At 45.8% G+C, this 16,088-nt stretch overlaps 3 protein-coding genes across 3 annotated transcripts; all 3 read left to right on the top strand.

The window, feature by feature from the left end:
• Positions 1–20: 20 nt before the first annotated feature.
• On the top strand, positions 21–4,142 carry LOC134181505 (uncharacterized). Its single transcript, XM_062648781.1, has 5 exons — positions 21–150; positions 1,764–1,857; positions 1,905–2,204; positions 2,326–3,007; positions 3,105–4,142. The coding sequence occupies exons 1-5, from the start codon at positions 21–23 to the stop codon at positions 4,140–4,142; spliced, it is 2,244 nt and encodes a 747-aa protein (XP_062504765.1).
• A 1,144-nt stretch (positions 4,143–5,286) lies between these two features.
• On the top strand, positions 5,287–8,121 carry LOC134181606 (zinc finger MYM-type protein 1-like). Its single transcript, XM_062648872.1, has 2 exons — positions 5,287–5,584; positions 5,646–8,121. The coding sequence occupies exons 1-2, from the start codon at positions 5,484–5,486 to the stop codon at positions 8,002–8,004; spliced, it is 2,460 nt and encodes an 819-aa protein (XP_062504856.1). The 5' UTR covers positions 5,287–5,483; the 3' UTR covers positions 8,005–8,121.
• Positions 8,122–12,868: 4,747 nt separating this feature from the next.
• LOC134181287 (zinc finger MYM-type protein 1-like) lies at positions 12,869–15,866 on the top strand. Its single transcript, XM_062648533.1, has one exon. The coding sequence runs from the start codon at positions 13,951–13,953 to the stop codon at positions 15,508–15,510; it is 1,560 nt and encodes a 519-aa protein (XP_062504517.1). The 5' UTR covers positions 12,869–13,950; the 3' UTR covers positions 15,511–15,866.
• Positions 15,867–16,088: the final 222 nt, after the last annotated feature.

Raw genomic sequence — 16,088 nt, 5'->3', positions numbered from 1 at the left:
AGAAACGCGCCCTTAGACTTATGTCGAGCGGCAGAAGCGACGAAGCTACTAGCGCAAGCCATGACAAAGAGGTGCCAAAGGCGGAAGAAGTTCACACGCTTCAAAGCAACTGGCAGACACGCAGTACGCCCGCAACACGTGGCATACCAGGTAAGGCGAGCACGCAGACACAGAAGTCGTGCAAATACTGTAGAGGCACTCAGCAGCCATAACAATGACCAGCCTATAAAAACATTTTCAGTCCATGCGGCATGCGTAACCATCTGGCAAAGGTGTGCCAACAAGGTCGAAAGAAGCCAGGCAGACACAATGCCAACACCACGCATAAAAAGCCGCAAAAGGACCATTACTTAGATAACCACGACGTTTTCATGGGTCATCTGTTGTGGGTAATATACGGAACAAACTAGACTGGACAGAGCAGCTGAAATTTGGCAGGCACCTCATCACATTCAAGCTGGACACTGGCGCAAGTGCCAATGTGCTACCGCTCAAAGAGTACAAAGCAATTTTGAAGACATTACCAGCAAAACAAGAAAATGCATCAAAAACCAAGTCCAAAAAATACACGCTAGCCTCGAAGTTCCAGAAAGCCACCCAAAATATATGGGAGACGGTCTGGATCAACATAGGATTAAACCCAGTTCGGAAGAGATGCGAGTCAGTCCATCAGCAAGCTGACGCCACTTCAAATGAACATCGACAGTTCTGACATGTATGGCTTCTAACAAAGACGTGTTAAACAATTACGTGTAAAAACAGCTTGTAATTGATATCACGCCCGTCTTCCGTGATGTGTGAAACGCCACTGGACCTTACCTTTCAAACAACGACGAAGGCTCTCAAAATTGATTCTGAGTATGGCGAACAGCGGAGCGCTTCAGAATACCTCTAGTGTGTATGGACGAGACGTGTTTGTTACTTTTAATTCCCACGGGATCTGGAAAATCGATAATTTATCAAGCGCTTCCATCAGTGATGAAGTCTCTAAGTGCATGTAAAGCCCTAATCGTGGTAATATACGCTTGTCTGTAGAAAATAGATTTGTATGGATCCCTCTTCTTGCGATGGCTCCTTGATCAATTGCCTGAGGCGTGAGCAGAATACATGTCCACGGGTATTGGTTTACTGCAGCACAGTGGACGTAAGCACCCTGTTGTATACTACTTTACACCAAGTGCTGGGAGACAAAAAGCTCTATCTTGCCAGCTTTGTAAAAAGTTAGGGAGTCAAAAATGCACGGATTTTCGGAAGACCCTTAGCATGTGTTCACTTGGAAATGAGACCCTTTGAGACCAAAAGTGCTCTGTTGTCTGCCACTGGTAGGTCAACATTTCATCGATAAACAAACGACTGTATGAATAGCGAAGCTGCAACCAATGAAACAAAATGAGAGATACACATGAAAAACAGCCAATATTCACGTTGAACATGAAGATCTGGCCGCTACACGTCCTGACGTTGTATGGAACTTTTTGGCCAGTATAAGTCAGCAGATCGCTGTAGACTAAAGCGATTTGAAAATTTAGATAGTTGTTGGTGATGCTACTGTTATGAGCGAGCAGTGCAGCGCTGTCCGAAGACACCTAACAATTACAAGAACATTGAATTAACCTCGGCCCTGTGTTTACTCCAATTAAAGTTTGCTCAATGCTACAATGGTAGTGATGATTGTAGTAGATTAGATATCTAAACTGCGCATGCGCGGATGTAGTAGTCTGACATTGTTACACGTTGAGTTTCGAGTTCTGTATTACCGTTAGCGGCTAGCGGAATCAAGGAGCTACTTCTACCTGTTTCCGTCCTGGTATACTACATTGGCGAAGAGAAATACGAATCTGACATTTTCCCGCGCAAGTGATCGGTAATGATAGCATGGCGTCTACGATGTTTGCTATTGGCAGGATCGAAGAGTTTGACGAGTCCAAAGAAGACATCAAAGTCTACCTCGAGCGCTTACAGCATTGTATGGCAGCAAATAAAATCACGATCCCACCGGCAGACCAAGCGGACGCCATCGAATCGCGCGTAAGTGTGATACTGACAGTCATAGGCGCCAGCAAGTATGGGGTACTGAGGAATCTCCTAACACCAGCCGTACCCAATACCAAGACGTACACAGAACTGGTGCACACGCTAAAGGCCCATTTCAAACCACAGTCACTGGTGATAGCTGAGCGTTTCCGATTCTATCACCGGGATCAGTAAACAGGAGAGACCCTCGCGGCTTACGTCGTGGCGTTGAAACACCAAAGCGAGCGGATGCAAGTTCGGAGCGTTTTTAGAAGAATCACTACGTGACAGGTTAGTTTGTGGTCTGCGAAGTGACACAATACAAAAGAAATTGTTGTCTGAGAAAGATTTGGCGTACAAGAGAGCGTGTGACTTAGCTCAAGCTGTGGAGCTAGCCGCAAGGAACACCGCTGAGTTAGCTAGTCATGCACAACCTAGAGAGTCAAACGTCTACCTAGTGTCCACAGCGACAAAGAAAGAGTTCAAGAAACCAACAATGAATACGGGAGAACAGTGTTATCGTTGTGGTGGTAAACATGATGCGCAGAAATGCTGGCACAAGAAGAGTAAATGCCACCGCTGCACTAAGGTGCGCCACCTCAAACACATCTGCAAGAGCAAGACACAGTTGGAGACCATGTTGGTAGATTGTAATGAAAGAGAAGAGGACCAAGACACAGCAGAGGATACCGATGAATTTGGAATGTATTACATTCAGAAGGCCCAGGACATTGGTGAAATTCACACCATAAACTGGTCCACACCCAAGTACATGGTGAAGGTGGTTGTCGGGAAAGACCCCATTCAAATGGAGTTAGACATAGGAGCTGTAGTGTCGGTAGCATCTGAACAACTGTACAATTGCTATCTACGACGGTACTCCTTGGAAAAGACGAATTTGAAACTGAGAGACTACCATGGAAGGCCACTAGAGCTAAAAGGAGTAGCTCGGTTCCCCGTGCAATATGAAAGACAGAAACGAAACCTACCCCTGGTGATTGTTGCTGGAAATCGGCCAGCACTGTTGGGCAGAATTTGGCTGGAAATGATACGCATTAACTGGTCTAAAGTATGCAACGTTGACATAAAAGGGGGAGCGCGGACCAAAGACAGAGGTGGAGAAGATCATCGAGCGACACCAGGCAGGGTTCAAAGATGGATACAGCGTCATCAAGGATTTAAAGGCAACAATACACTTGAAGCAGGGAGCCAAGCCAGTATTTCGGAAAAACAGAGCAGCACCCTATGCTATGAGGGAAGCTATTGCCACAGAATTAGACCGCCTGGAGAAGAACAAGATCGTCAGTAAGGTGGACCATTCGGAGTGGGCAACCCCAACAGTGAACATACCGAAGAAAGACACAACGGTACGCATCTGTGCTGATTACAAGGTCACACTCAACCAACTGATAGACATGAATCGTTACCCTCTTCCCACAGCAGAGGATATATTTGCGACATTAGCTGGAGGTAAGCAGTTCACCACACTAGACCTTTCGCATGCGTACACACAGTTGGAGGTGGAAGACACCTCAAAAGAATACCTCACTCTAAACACACATAAGGGACTCTACAGACTCAACAACCTTAGCTATGGTGTGAGTTCAGCCCCCGCGATTTTCCAGAGAACGATGGACCAGATTCTGTCTGGCCTCGACGGAGTAGCCTGCTATTTAGACGACATTATTTTGACGGCACCAAGCAAGAGAGAGCATCTGACGTTGCTGGAAAACGTCCTAGCGAAACTAGAGCGGCAGGGAATCCGACTGAAACAATCCAAGTGCGCTTATATACAAGATGAGGTAGAGTATTTAGGCTACGTGGTAGATTCCAGAGGCATACGTCCAACACAGGCAAAGACACGGGCACTCTTGGAGGCGCCCAGACCGGGAGTTGTGACAGAACTGGCGAGCCATCTAGGCCTGCTTAGATACTATTCACGTTTCTTACCAGACATTTCAACAATCCTCCAGCCATTAGACGAACTGAGACACAAGAAGGGCATGTGGTTATGGAACGATAAATGTGACAAAGCGTTCCAGGAAAGCAAACAGATGATCTTAGGGGCACGGGTGTTATGCCACTACAATATGTCAAGCTTGCGTGCGACGCCTCGGCGTATGGTTTAGGGGCAGTACTATCACACCAAGACGGGCAAAAAGAACGCCCAATTGCCTTTGCCTCCCTGGGAATGACAACCACGGAAAGGAATTACTCACAAGTAGAGCGCGAAGCACTGGCCATAATAGTTTTATCAATCTATTTGGGGTCGGAGATTTGCCTTAGAGACCGATCACAAACCGCTCACGGCTATCTTCGGACTCAAACGAAGAGTACCGGCCATGGCAGCGGCACAAGCTGCAGAGGTGAGCAATGATACTGTCCGGATACTCAAACGAGATAGTTTACCGAAAGGAGACAGACTTAGAACATGCGGACGCATTCTCGAGACTACCGACGCCGCAAGAAACGGGAGCTGAAACCCCTAGCAAGGACGGAGGAATTTTCCACTTTTCGCTGGTAGACGAATTGCCTGTCACGAACAAGGAGATTCGATCGGCCACCAGAAAAGGCCCAGTTTTAGCGAGAGTGTACGACATGACAATGACGGGATGGCCAGATCATGTAACAGATGAGCGACTTAAACCTTACTGGACAAGGCGTCACGAACTGTCCACAGAACAGGGCTGCGTCTTATGGGGAATGCGTGTATTAATCCCGTCCATACTTCGGAAGAAGCTGATAGACGAAACTCATGAAGGTCCCATGGAGATATCAAGGATGAAAAGTGTCGCCAGAACTTTCTGTTGGTGGCCGGGTCTGACAGGGAGATTGAAACCCGAGGAAAGGCGTGCGAAGTGTGCCAAGCAGCACGCAGTGCCGCACCCGTGACACCACTTCAGAAGTGGACATGGCCAGAGAGACCGTGGAACAACAAAAACAAGAAGAAGAACAACAAGGAGAACAAGAAGAGGACCTGCGCCGGGTCGTACAACGGAAGCAGCAGCAGCAGGCTCAGCCACAAATTTGGAGGCGCCGCAATTCTAGTCTCCATCAAGAGGTATACGTGAAGACAACAGAGCGCCTGGAATTGTGCTTAATATATTTTTTCACTATACAGGTAGAGAAAGAGGAAAATGAATAGGAAGATAAGGAGAATCTCGAGGCAGTGCTAGCGTACTAAACCAATTCTATAGCGACAAATACTTTTATATTTTTCAAATGAGCACTTTTTAATCAGCTAATAATATGATTCTACCCAAGGGCGTCACGTCTTAGGGGCTAGAGAGGGCGCTAGCCCCCCCACTTTTTTAGGGCGTGGCTTGCTATATTTTGAGTCAATTCTATTTTCAACGTTAATTAAACAGAAGTGTAGCTTGTCTTTAGCTAAATTAGCTGATTCAGCATAGATGTAGTACTGCTATGAAGGACTGCCTGGAAATCGAGGCTAAAGCACCCGGATACGGAAAATGTCAGCGGGAGACAGCTGTCACAGCAGCAGCTCTGTCAGCCTCAGCAGCGACAAGAACACAAAGCGGAAAGGACAGAAACTCCTTACCACCTTTCTAAGGTCCACTAACAACGTATCGCGGATTGTTGAAATGGAAAAGTAACACGCCAATTTTTTTTAGATCAAGAACTTCCCTGCAGCCAGAGTCGTCTCACTCCAAGTCTTTGTCATCTTTTTGTACGTCAAGGTTCGACGATACAGCTAGTTCTATCGTGACTGTGACTGTCTCTACTAGTACTACTGCTAGTGAATCTGGCCCGAAAGATTCTGTGTGTCATGCGTTTGATCCTTGCCGAGGTCCAACTGCTTGTTCTGTGACCAATGGCCCGTATCAACCTTGTGCAAAAGAACTGCCGCATGGGAAATTTCCTCAGACGAAATCTGGCACTTGTAATAGGTCCTTTCAACCACACTGGTACACACAATTTTGCTGGCTTGAGTACAGCCCTGCAGCGGATTCCGCGTTCTGCTTTCCTTGTCGGCTGACAGTAAAGCATAACCTGGATAAACAAGGTTGTCCAGACCAAGCGTTCGTGAGTAGAGGTTTCAGGAAGTGGAAGTCAGCAGTAGCTGACATGAGGCGTCACGAGGAATCTTTGAGTCATATTTCAAATGTTGGAGTGTGGAAGAATAGCCAACAGCAGGATGCAACCAGAGGAAGTGTTATGCAACAGTTGAGTACAGCCTACCAGACACAAGTAGAGCTGAACAGACGCAATTTACGTAAAATTTTTGAAGTAATTTTTTTAATGGGAAGACAAAACATCCCATTGAGAGGCCACGATGAATCTAAAGATTCTCACAACAGAGGAAATCTGCTGGAATTTCTTGAATATCTGTCACGGTACTGCCCTGACTTAAAACGCCATTTGGAAGGAAACTTTCACTACGTAAGCCCCAAAAGCCAAAACGACATGTTGAAACTCATTGCATCTAACATTCAGAAGAGAATTACGACAGCTGTCAAACACTGCGGCTTCTTTGGACTAATATGTGACGAGTCACAAGACATATCAAGGGTAGAACAAATGTCTGTCAATGTAAGGTTTGTAACAGACAGCCTGAATGTAGAGGAGAGGTTTCTTGGATTTTGGCCTTTAAAAGGTACTGACGGAGAAAGTCTGTTTCAGCAACTGACGCAAGTTTTGCTTGAGACGGGCCTATCAATGTCTATGGTACGGGCACAGTGTTATGATGGAGCGTCAAGCATGTGCGGGAAGCACTCAGGTTTAGCTACCAGGCTTCAGGAGGTCGAGAAGAAAGCTGGATATGTGCATTGCCATGCCCACAGATTGAACCTCAGTCTTCAAAACAGCTGCGAGAACGTTACAGATGTGCGAAACGTTCTAGGTGCTGTTTCCAGTCTCTATAATTTACTTGAAGGATCAGCCAAGAGACATGAAAAGTTTCAAGATGTGCAACGAAGACAGAACGAAGGAAAGGGCCCGCAAGCAGTACTCCAACGACCATGTCATACTAGGTGGGGTTCCAGGCACGCAGCAGTCCATACTGTTAGGCAACAGTTTGCATCAATTCTGATTGCTCTGGACGAACTCTCTGACGATGCTGCGATCGGAAGTGAAGCTCACTGTTTACTGACTGTTGTATCTTCATTCAATTTTCTCTTCTATGTGTCCGTTCTAGACACTCTACTAGGATTAATCTCTCATCTATCCCAGTACCTGCAGGGAGAGAACGTAGATCTTCAGGCAGCAAAAAGATCAGCTGATAGCGTCATTGCTACTCTACAAAGTTTCAGAACAAATGAAAGTTTTGAGAATTTCTGGCAGTCATCGGAGAAAGAGAGTAAAGCAAAAAACCTGACTCCACCAGCTCTCCTTCGAGCTCGTCGACCTTCTCACCGAATTGACGAACGAAGCACGACCCAATATCAGCCACTGTCACCAAAAGAACGTTATCGACAAGCATATTATGAATTATTGGATATCATGGTATCAGACCTAACTCGACGCTTTTGTAGCAAAGATTACCGTGTGTTCTGTGGAATTGAGAAGTTGTTGTCCGAGTCAGTCTCGTTATCGGCGCCAGATCAGTCGCTTGTGAGTGAGATATTACACTTTTACACAGGTGACTTTGACAACACTCAGTTCACGTCTGAAATAAGAGTATTTTACAATTATTCTAAACTGCACTTTTCTAAAGACGTTGTGGAGACCGGCAACATAGGTGCTCTTGCTCGTCAGTTTGTTTCTCTCCGTTGCACAGAATTGTTTCCCCAAGTCTTCAAACTGTTCAAGTTGTTTCTCTGCATTCCTGCTACATCTTCAACTGCAGAGCGGTCGTTTTCTGCTCTAAGGCGACTAAAATCATGGCTGCGAACTAGGATGGCTGACGAGCGCCTCCGGTCCCTTGCTCTGATGTGCTTCGAATGCGACATTGCTAAGGAACTGGAGAGTAATATTGATGATCTTGTTTCACAATTTGGTGCTCTTTGTGACAGACGTCTTCCTCTACAATAGTTAGTAAACTTTTTGTAATGTTGATATTAAAAAGAATTTAATATATATGACGCCATGAATTACGTCACATATCTCAGCTTCAAATTTGCGCCCCCCCACTTTTGGGACCCATGTGACGCCCTTGTTCTACCTAACTATATGTATTGCAAAATAACACATTATTATTATTACATCGTGACGTTGCACTTCGAAACAGAGGTCGACGTTGTATGCCTAGTCTGTAGACACGTCACGTGCAATCTTTGTAGCGAGGTCCCGGATGTAATTCGAATCTTACTGTTTGAGATTGTTTTGATAGAAATCGACACACTCCCCGTGTAGCGCTTGCTGCAGAAAACGTGTAGGTCGGATTCGGTGCAAATGCAATCAGAATTTGGAGAGAAACGAAAGCGCTAGAAGAGTAAGTTTCGTCGGCAAGAGATATTCGATTGCTCGAAGCTTTGCGAAGGACGACGATGCATGCAGTCTACACAGGGTTGGTGTGGGCGTGTGTTCGAATGAACTGGAATGTGCAGCGTTTGCGTCGTCGAGAAATTTTACGCGGGGGTCGACCCCTGGAGAGGGGACCCGGTGCATAATTATTTAAATTTTTACGCAAACCTTCCCCTGTGCGTGCAAAGTGTGCGTGCCGATTTCGGTTGCGAACGAACAGACAACGTGGCCGCCGAACGCGAACACACACACACACACAGACAATTTGAGCTTTATATAGATGTCAGTGGCTGCAAGGAGCACCGGTTTAAACTGGTATCTGCGGTCAGAGATGCTAAAGTACACCAACGGTCTCAGTCAGACCTTAGCTTGATCTACGCAATACTTTCGATAGCGTTGATCACAAAATTAATTCATTTTGTCTTACGTCATTACCACTGTGATGGCACGCTTGTAAGGCTGGTTTCTAATCTATACCGAGGTCTTCGAGGTCCGGTTTTGACAAGTTCTCGGTGCTCTAGCGATTTTCATTACGGTGTGGGCGTGTTTCAGGGCGATCCCTTCAGTGGGTATATTTGACATGGTTATGAATCTGTATACAAATGCAATTGAGCCCCTAGCATCTCGCTGTGCATATCAGTTTACATCTCTAGACCTCGGTTTGTTGAACTCGATATTTGCGGACGATGCAGCAGTTGTCACACCTGGAATCAAGAAAGCTGAGCTCGTGTGTCAGAGAATTGACCAGTTTCTGGAATGGTCTGGACTTCCAGCTAATGTCAGCAAATGTCCTCGCTTTGCTCGAAGGAGGCAACCCAGCCCAGCTATTTTCGATCCGCAGCTCACTCTTCAGTCTCAGCCCATCCCATTCCTAACTGACAAGAAGAGTTACAGATACCTGGGGTTACCGATTTCTGGCGACTTGTATTGTGATGTCATCAAGTCAGAGCTGCTGGATCGTGTAAACTACCTGTTTGCTCCAGTCAACAAACCGGCGTTGTCCCGCCTCAGCAAATGCCAACTTTACAAGAAGGCTGTGTTACCTCGACTAGCTTGGTTACTCAGCATTTCTAGTCTGCCTCTTTCCTGGATTCGAAATCATCTTGATACGGCGGTCAGAAGATATCTGAAGAAATGGGTTGGACTTGCTCACTGTGCCGCAGTATCCCATTTGTTCTTGGACACCAATCGTGGTGGATTTCACCTTCCTCAAACCTCTGTTTTCTTCCAGAGTCTCCGGTGTTCTTGCCTTTTACGATTTACCAAGTCGGATGATGTTTGTCTAAGAACTTTGGCTTTCGCAAAAATCAGTGACGAAGCACAGTCGTCATCCTCTCGATTCTTGCTTGGCGCCTTCTTGGCAGAGCACTCTCTTACATCTGGTTCTGTTTAAAAAGTCTAAAATTCATCAAGAAACAAACTTCTGAGATTAATTGTCAGAATCATTTTCGTCATTTATCGTCACTGTCAGTACAGGGTGCTAGTGCAAAGTGTAGTGGTCAATATCAGTGATGCATCTGCCTGATAACCTGTTCAAGTGGGCATTTAATGCTATCCAAGAGACTCTTCCAACTGCTCTGAACCTCTGTTTGTGGAAGAAGTCGGAGTCCAACCAGTGTTCTCTCTGTCAGCAACCTGAGTCCCTTTGTCATATCCTCAACGCTTGCCGGAATTGTTGAGACTGTGTCTTTACAAGGAGAGGCATGACAATGTTCTTGCACTTTTTTACGACTTTATCAAGTCTAACATCTCTTCAGACTATCAAGCTCTTTGTGATCTGCCTTCTCTGCCCTATCAGTTTCCGAACGAAATAGCAATTACGACGTTGCGTCCAGACTTAGTCGTTTACAGTCGCAAGTTGAAAAAGTCTTGACTCCTTGAATTGTCGGTACCGTTTTAGCCGGTGGCGAAAGATACTAAAGCAAGAAAACATCTACAATATAAACATCTTGTGCAGGATGCCAAGACCTCTTATCACACAGAATTGCTTCAGCTAATTGTTGGTACAAGAGGTTTCATTTCTCCGAAACGAAACGATCACTGGCCCGAGTGTGTAAGCCGTTCAAACGAGACATAGACATCCTTTTTGACAACATCATTCAGGCAGTCAGCAGAAGTTCCTATCGCTGCTGGATTAACAGAAAAGCTAGTAGTTCCAGTGTTTGTCTTGCTTGTAATGTAATTTCTTCCCATTTTAGTTTCCTTTTTAGTCTTGGCGGGATCATCGGTGTTACAGGAGATGGCAATCCTGGAAAGACTCCGCCTGCCTTATAAGACGTTTATTGTTGTATTCTGTGCGAATATATAACAATAAAAGAAGCTCATAGATAGATAGATAGATAGATAGATAGATAGATTTTATTGAATAATTTCTTTCTCTAGCACAAAAGACTAATGAAAACTGCTGTCTATTCTAATGAACGTAAGACTGAACGTCTGTGAAAGCAAGGTCAAGCGAAGAAAAAGCATAAATTAGTCTTTCCAGCTTCCTTAGAATAACTTTAGCATTGCCTTTCTGAAGTGCAACGCTAATCCGGCGTCTAGACACTGACATAAAATCCTTTTTGTTGTATTGACCATATTCATCCTTGGAGCGATCCCCTAGGGACTTGAGGAAGTTAATGGCTTCCTTGCCCCATCTCCCAAAATGTTCATGTACCAAGGGGATGACATCTGGACGTTGTCCTCCTGGATGGTGAAATTGCTTGTACTTCTCTTTCTTGTGTTGTTCTCGAACAAGGGAGGCATGGCCATATATAGATAGATAGATAGATAGATAGATAGATAGATAGATAGATAGGGTGTGCACGTATTCTGTGAGCTCCCTATTTTGTTGTCTTTTCTTGCTTTGGAGAGTTTTTCGCTCCAGCTGTCGTTCACATTTCAGTAGCTGACGTCTTTAGCTACTGTTTGATACGAAGAACGCGTCATTTGACGTCAATTTTCATTCATTGTCTTTGTCTGACCGAGTGACACGTGATCAAGAAGTCTCAGTCTACGAGGAAACGTCGTGCAGACAGACAGCCAACCAACCGTTTCAGGTCTGTTGCGTGTCTGTTCGTCGTTTTGTATCTTGTGCGCAGAGTTTCTCTGCCGTACGAGTGACTGCGCCCGTGTTCGTCAAAGTCAACATGACGGCGCACATTGTACGCGACATGTCACTGAGGATTCGAATAGACGAAAGCCTCGCAGTATCATACGACGAAGTAGAAGAGGCGGTGTTGCAACACGTACGCGTCGACGAAGTAAGCTGCATTGCCAGAGTGCAACGGCATCACTACCAGGTCACACTGAAGAACCAAACAGCAAAAGAGACACTCCTGACATACGGAGTAGATGTCAAATCAAGGCATTTTGCCTGCGAATGCGTACAAAAACCAAAGACTCAGTACACAGCAGTAACGTTGTTGATGCCATTTGAAATGGATGATAGTCACGTGACTTCCATACTGTGCAGGAAGGGCACACTCATATCGACGAGAAGACTAACCAGCAAGAAACACCCGACCATCGAAACGGGTGTTTCCGATTATTTAAGTTTAAGGATTGTTCAGCCGACGACTTTCCTAGTCTAATCACGATCGGTCACTACAATCTGGTAGTGAGAGTGTGCGGAAAAATGGTGAGGCACTGCTATCGATGCAAGAGTGCATCACATTTAGTCAGAGACTGTCCCGAGCCGGACACTCGTTCACACGACCACCAGGCAGAGATGGATGCCGACGCAAATGCCTCGGAACCCTATCCCTTGCGCGAGAGAGCCGACTCGCCCTGGACGTACGACGGTAGATCGTGTGCTGGCACACCCGAACTGCCATATCTAGAAGTAGACAACTCCATCCTAGACGGCGACGGAAAACGCGACGCTTCTCTAGGCGCGCCCTCGTCTTCTTGTACAGTGGACAACTCGGACGTTCTTCTGGGGTCCGAGGAAGTGGTAGGGGAAGAGTTGACTTCCCAGAACGACGAAGAAGGCAGGCTCCCTGCACAAGCACCAACTCTGGCTGACGATAGCACTCCCGACGAAACTTCGCACTGTGCGCCCGATCCTCACGTAAATGACAAAGTTACAAACCCTTCCGCTGACTCTTCCCACTCCGTCGCTACGACTAGTCTTCAGACCTCCGGAACAGCCGACTGGGCGGAGGCAACCTTATCGGCTAACCGAGATCACAGTTACTTCGACACAGGCGATAAGGACAACCCTGTCTTTGTCGAACCACCTCCCAAAAGAAGTAAACGCAGGAAACAGACACAGAGATATGCGAGAAGCCTTTCTTCATCGCAAGGCAGGTCGATGCGGAGCAGATCACGATCGAAAGAACCGAATGTAATCATTCACGAGGGAGAACCGATGATGCCTTATCGCATGCGCGACGGTACGACGGTTATGAGAAAGCTGCGCAGGGCCGTAGGAGCCGGTGCGGCTGGTGCGGCCATGGCCGCACCACTTTTTGTAGCCTCGCCTAGCCAGACCCTTCTCTGCGCGAGCGAAAGAGAGAGAAGAGGAAAAACAAACACATATAAGGAGGCATTCAATTTGAAACCAGACTGACAGACATTCACACACACGTACACGCACACACACACACACACACACACACACACACACACACACACACACACACACACACACACACACACACACACACACACAGGTAGACATACAGAGGGCCTGGGTACGAGGCTACCCTCTTCTTGGCCTCAGATAACGCGCGTTATTGACAATGGCGAAAGCTCCTCATCCGGCTTCTTTCTTTCTCCGCCAATGTCCTGTTATTGGAAAGAAAAACCATACAAGATCAACGCCTTCTTTAAGTGAGTCACCTCACCAGCCTACTGCCATTCAGTTTCCAAAGCGCCAATTTGGGAAGAAAAGCGTCGTGTACAGGCCATTTCAGCCGGCATGGTTTTTGAGGTAACTAGTTGAGAAACATATTGTTAAGTTAATTAAGCTGTATAGTGTAGTGTACCACGCCTTTCTTCCTTTCAACTTTTGTCAGTAATAACTGATTAGCTAACGGTTTCAGGTGGCAGTGGCTTCACTACGTGGAAGGTGAGGACAAAGTATACTGTCATACGTGCGTAAAGGCGTACAAGGAAAAGAAGCTTGTGGCACCCAACTTGGAGTGGTCTTTTATATCTCATGGTTATACTAATTGGAAAGACGCCACAGTTAACTTTGCCAAACATGAGCAGTCTACCTGTCATGAAGATGCAGCACTAAAGATACTGTCTGCTGGCAAGACAATACCCGATGTGGGTGAAAGTTTGTCATCACAGCATGCCGTGGAGAAAGAAGAACGGCGAGTTTGTTTATTAAAAATCATACAGAATATACGTTTTCTTTCACGTCAAGGCTTGGCCTTGCGAGGTGATGGCAATGAAGATGATTCCAATTTTTCCCAGCTTCTAAGACTCCGTGCAGTTGATAGTGAAAGTCTTTCTACGTGGCTGACTAGAAAGACTGACAAGTACACATCTCCTGAAATACAAAACGAGCTGCTGAAGCTAATGGCATTGAAAGTTTTAGAGAAAGTTGCTGACAAACTTCACAGTGCCAAGTTTTTCACTATCATGGCTGACGAAACAACTGACTCCTCTAATAGAGAGCAGGTAGTTATTTGCTTACGCTGGGTGGATCAGTGGTTTGCTGCACATGAGGAGTTCATTGGACTGCATGTGGTAGATACTGTTGATGCTAAGACAATAGTCCATGTCGTTAGAGATGTTTTACTTAGACTGAATTTATCTCTGAACAAAGCCAGAGGACAATGCTATGACGGAGCAGGAGCTATGGCTGGTAGGAGACAGGGCGTGGCAAAGCAGATTTCTCAAGAAGAACCTAGAGCAATTTACACTCACTGTTATGGTCACGCTTTGAACTTAGCTTGTTCTGATACGGTGAAGCGCTGTGACTGCATGCACAATTCTTTGACCACTGCATATGAAATCATGAAATTGATAAAAAAGTCACCGAAGAGAGATGCTTGTTTACGGCAACTGAAGGACGTCCATTCACCAGACACCCCTGGGCTCAGGGTGCTATGTCCAACTAGGTGGACAGTAAAGGCAAAGTCTCTACAAAGCATTGTAGACAACTACTCAGCAATTCAGGAACTCTGGGAAGAATCACTGGGTGACGTCAAAGAGACGGAAATGAGAGGACGAATTTTGGGAGTCTCAGCCCAGATGAAGACGTTTTCTTTTCTCTTTGGAGTTATGCTGGGAAGATTGCTGTTTAGTCATAGTGACAACCTCAGTAGAACTCTTCAACATACAAACTTTTCAGCTGCCCAAGGACAAGCAGTTGCATCAATGACAGTCAGGACTTTGGAATCTATGAGAGAAGATAGTGGATTTGAGGCATTTTGGAAGAAGGCAACTGAAACTGCTAGAGAAATGATTGTAGGAGAACCTCAGGCACCTCGGCGTAGAAAACGACCACGTAGGCTAGATCATTGGAATGCAGAGCCAGAGTTTCCAGAAACTGCACAGGCCCACTATAGGAGGATTTACTTTGAAGCTTTTGATTTGATCATATCATGTATCAAAGATCGGTTTGACCAACCTGGTTACAGGACATATAGCAATCTTGAAACGTTGTTGCTAAAAAGTGCTGTGAATGCAGCATGTGAAGATGAATTAAGAGCAGCTCTTGATCTGTATTCAGGGGATTTCAAATCTGATTTGCTAAAGACACAACTAGCTATATTTGGTACTGACTTCAGTGGTCATGTACAAGAGGGATATCCTGTCACATTAATGGATGTGGTCCAATATTTCAAGAAACTGAGTGACGCTGAGAAAGAGCTACTGAGTGAAGTCTCAACATTAGTTCGGTTGATTCTTGTAATGCCAGCTACGAATGCAGTAAGCGAACGCTCATTCAGTGCAATGAGACGAATCAAGACTTACCTTCGAAGCACAATGAGCCAAATCAGGCTTAATAATTGTATGGTACTGCACGTTCACAAGGACCTTACTGATGATTTAGATTTAGCAGAGATTGGGAATAGGTTCGTAGCAGGGTCTGAGCACAGGGAATCACTATTTGGAAAGTTTACTAAATAATCATTATTAATTGGAGCATTGGTCTCTTGCTTTAACGCGCACTAAATTAAAAGCCACGCCCTTTACCGTGCGTTAGGCCGTACCACTTTTTATTTGCTTCCTACGGGCCTGCTGCGAAGTGATTCCCCGTACTTCAGAAAGAGTAGCGATGCTCCCGAGTCGATCGCTACACTCCCGACACCCAATAATTGTTCCCTTCTGTCCCACTCTTTCCGTCTAGTCATCTTTTCCTCCTTCCCCTCGTTTTAAGCGTCCTCATGTCGGTCTTAACTATTGCTACCGTAAATGTCAATGGTCTTCGTAACCCGTCCAAGCGTTTTGCTCTAAATCGCTTTCTCTGTTCTCTCCAAGTTGATATTGTTGGTGTTCAAGCATTGGGCTACAGATGAGGAAGCTCAAGAATATAGTAAAGATTTTCCTTCTTATGATATCTTATGCAATCTGGGAACAGCCCAGCAAAATGGTGTTGCTATCCTATTCTCCAAGCGCGCTCACTCCGAACTTTCCTGTACTTGCAGAGATAACGATGGACGACTGATATCGGCATTGGTCAGAATAGAGGGAAGTGTCTAACACAT

The sequence above is a fragment of the Corticium candelabrum genome, chromosome 6 (assembly GCF_963422355.1).
Source record: "Corticium candelabrum chromosome 6, ooCorCand1.1, whole genome shotgun sequence".
NCBI classification, from domain to species: Eukaryota; Metazoa; Porifera; class Homoscleromorpha; order Homosclerophorida; family Plakinidae; genus Corticium; species Corticium candelabrum.
The sequence above is the reverse complement of the archived record's forward strand: the minus strand, read 5'-3'. Positions and strand labels throughout refer to the sequence as shown.

Excerpts from the sequence above, each read along its gene's own strand:
- LOC134181505 (XM_062648781.1), top strand. The coding sequence starts at position 21 with ATGTCGAGCGGCAGAAGCGACGAAGCTACTAGCGCAAGCCATGACAAA. Across the intron at positions 151-1,763 it reads CGCAACACGTGGCATACCAG|CGGCTAGCGGAATCAAGGAG; the intron begins GTAAGGCGAGCA and ends TATTACCGTTAG. Across the intron at positions 1,858-1,904 it reads TCTGACATTTTCCCGCGCAA|GATCGAAGAGTTTGACGAGT; the intron begins GTGATCGGTAAT and ends TGCTATTGGCAG.
- LOC134181606 (XM_062648872.1), top strand. The coding sequence starts at position 5,484 with ATGTCAGCGGGAGACAGCTGTCACAGCAGCAGCTCTGTCAGCCTCAGC. Across the intron at positions 5,585-5,645 it reads CTCCTTACCACCTTTCTAAG|ATCAAGAACTTCCCTGCAGC; the intron begins GTCCACTAACAA and ends AATTTTTTTTAG.
- LOC134181287 (XM_062648533.1), top strand. The coding sequence starts at position 13,951 with ATGGCATTGAAAGTTTTAGAGAAAGTTGCTGACAAACTTCACAGTGCC.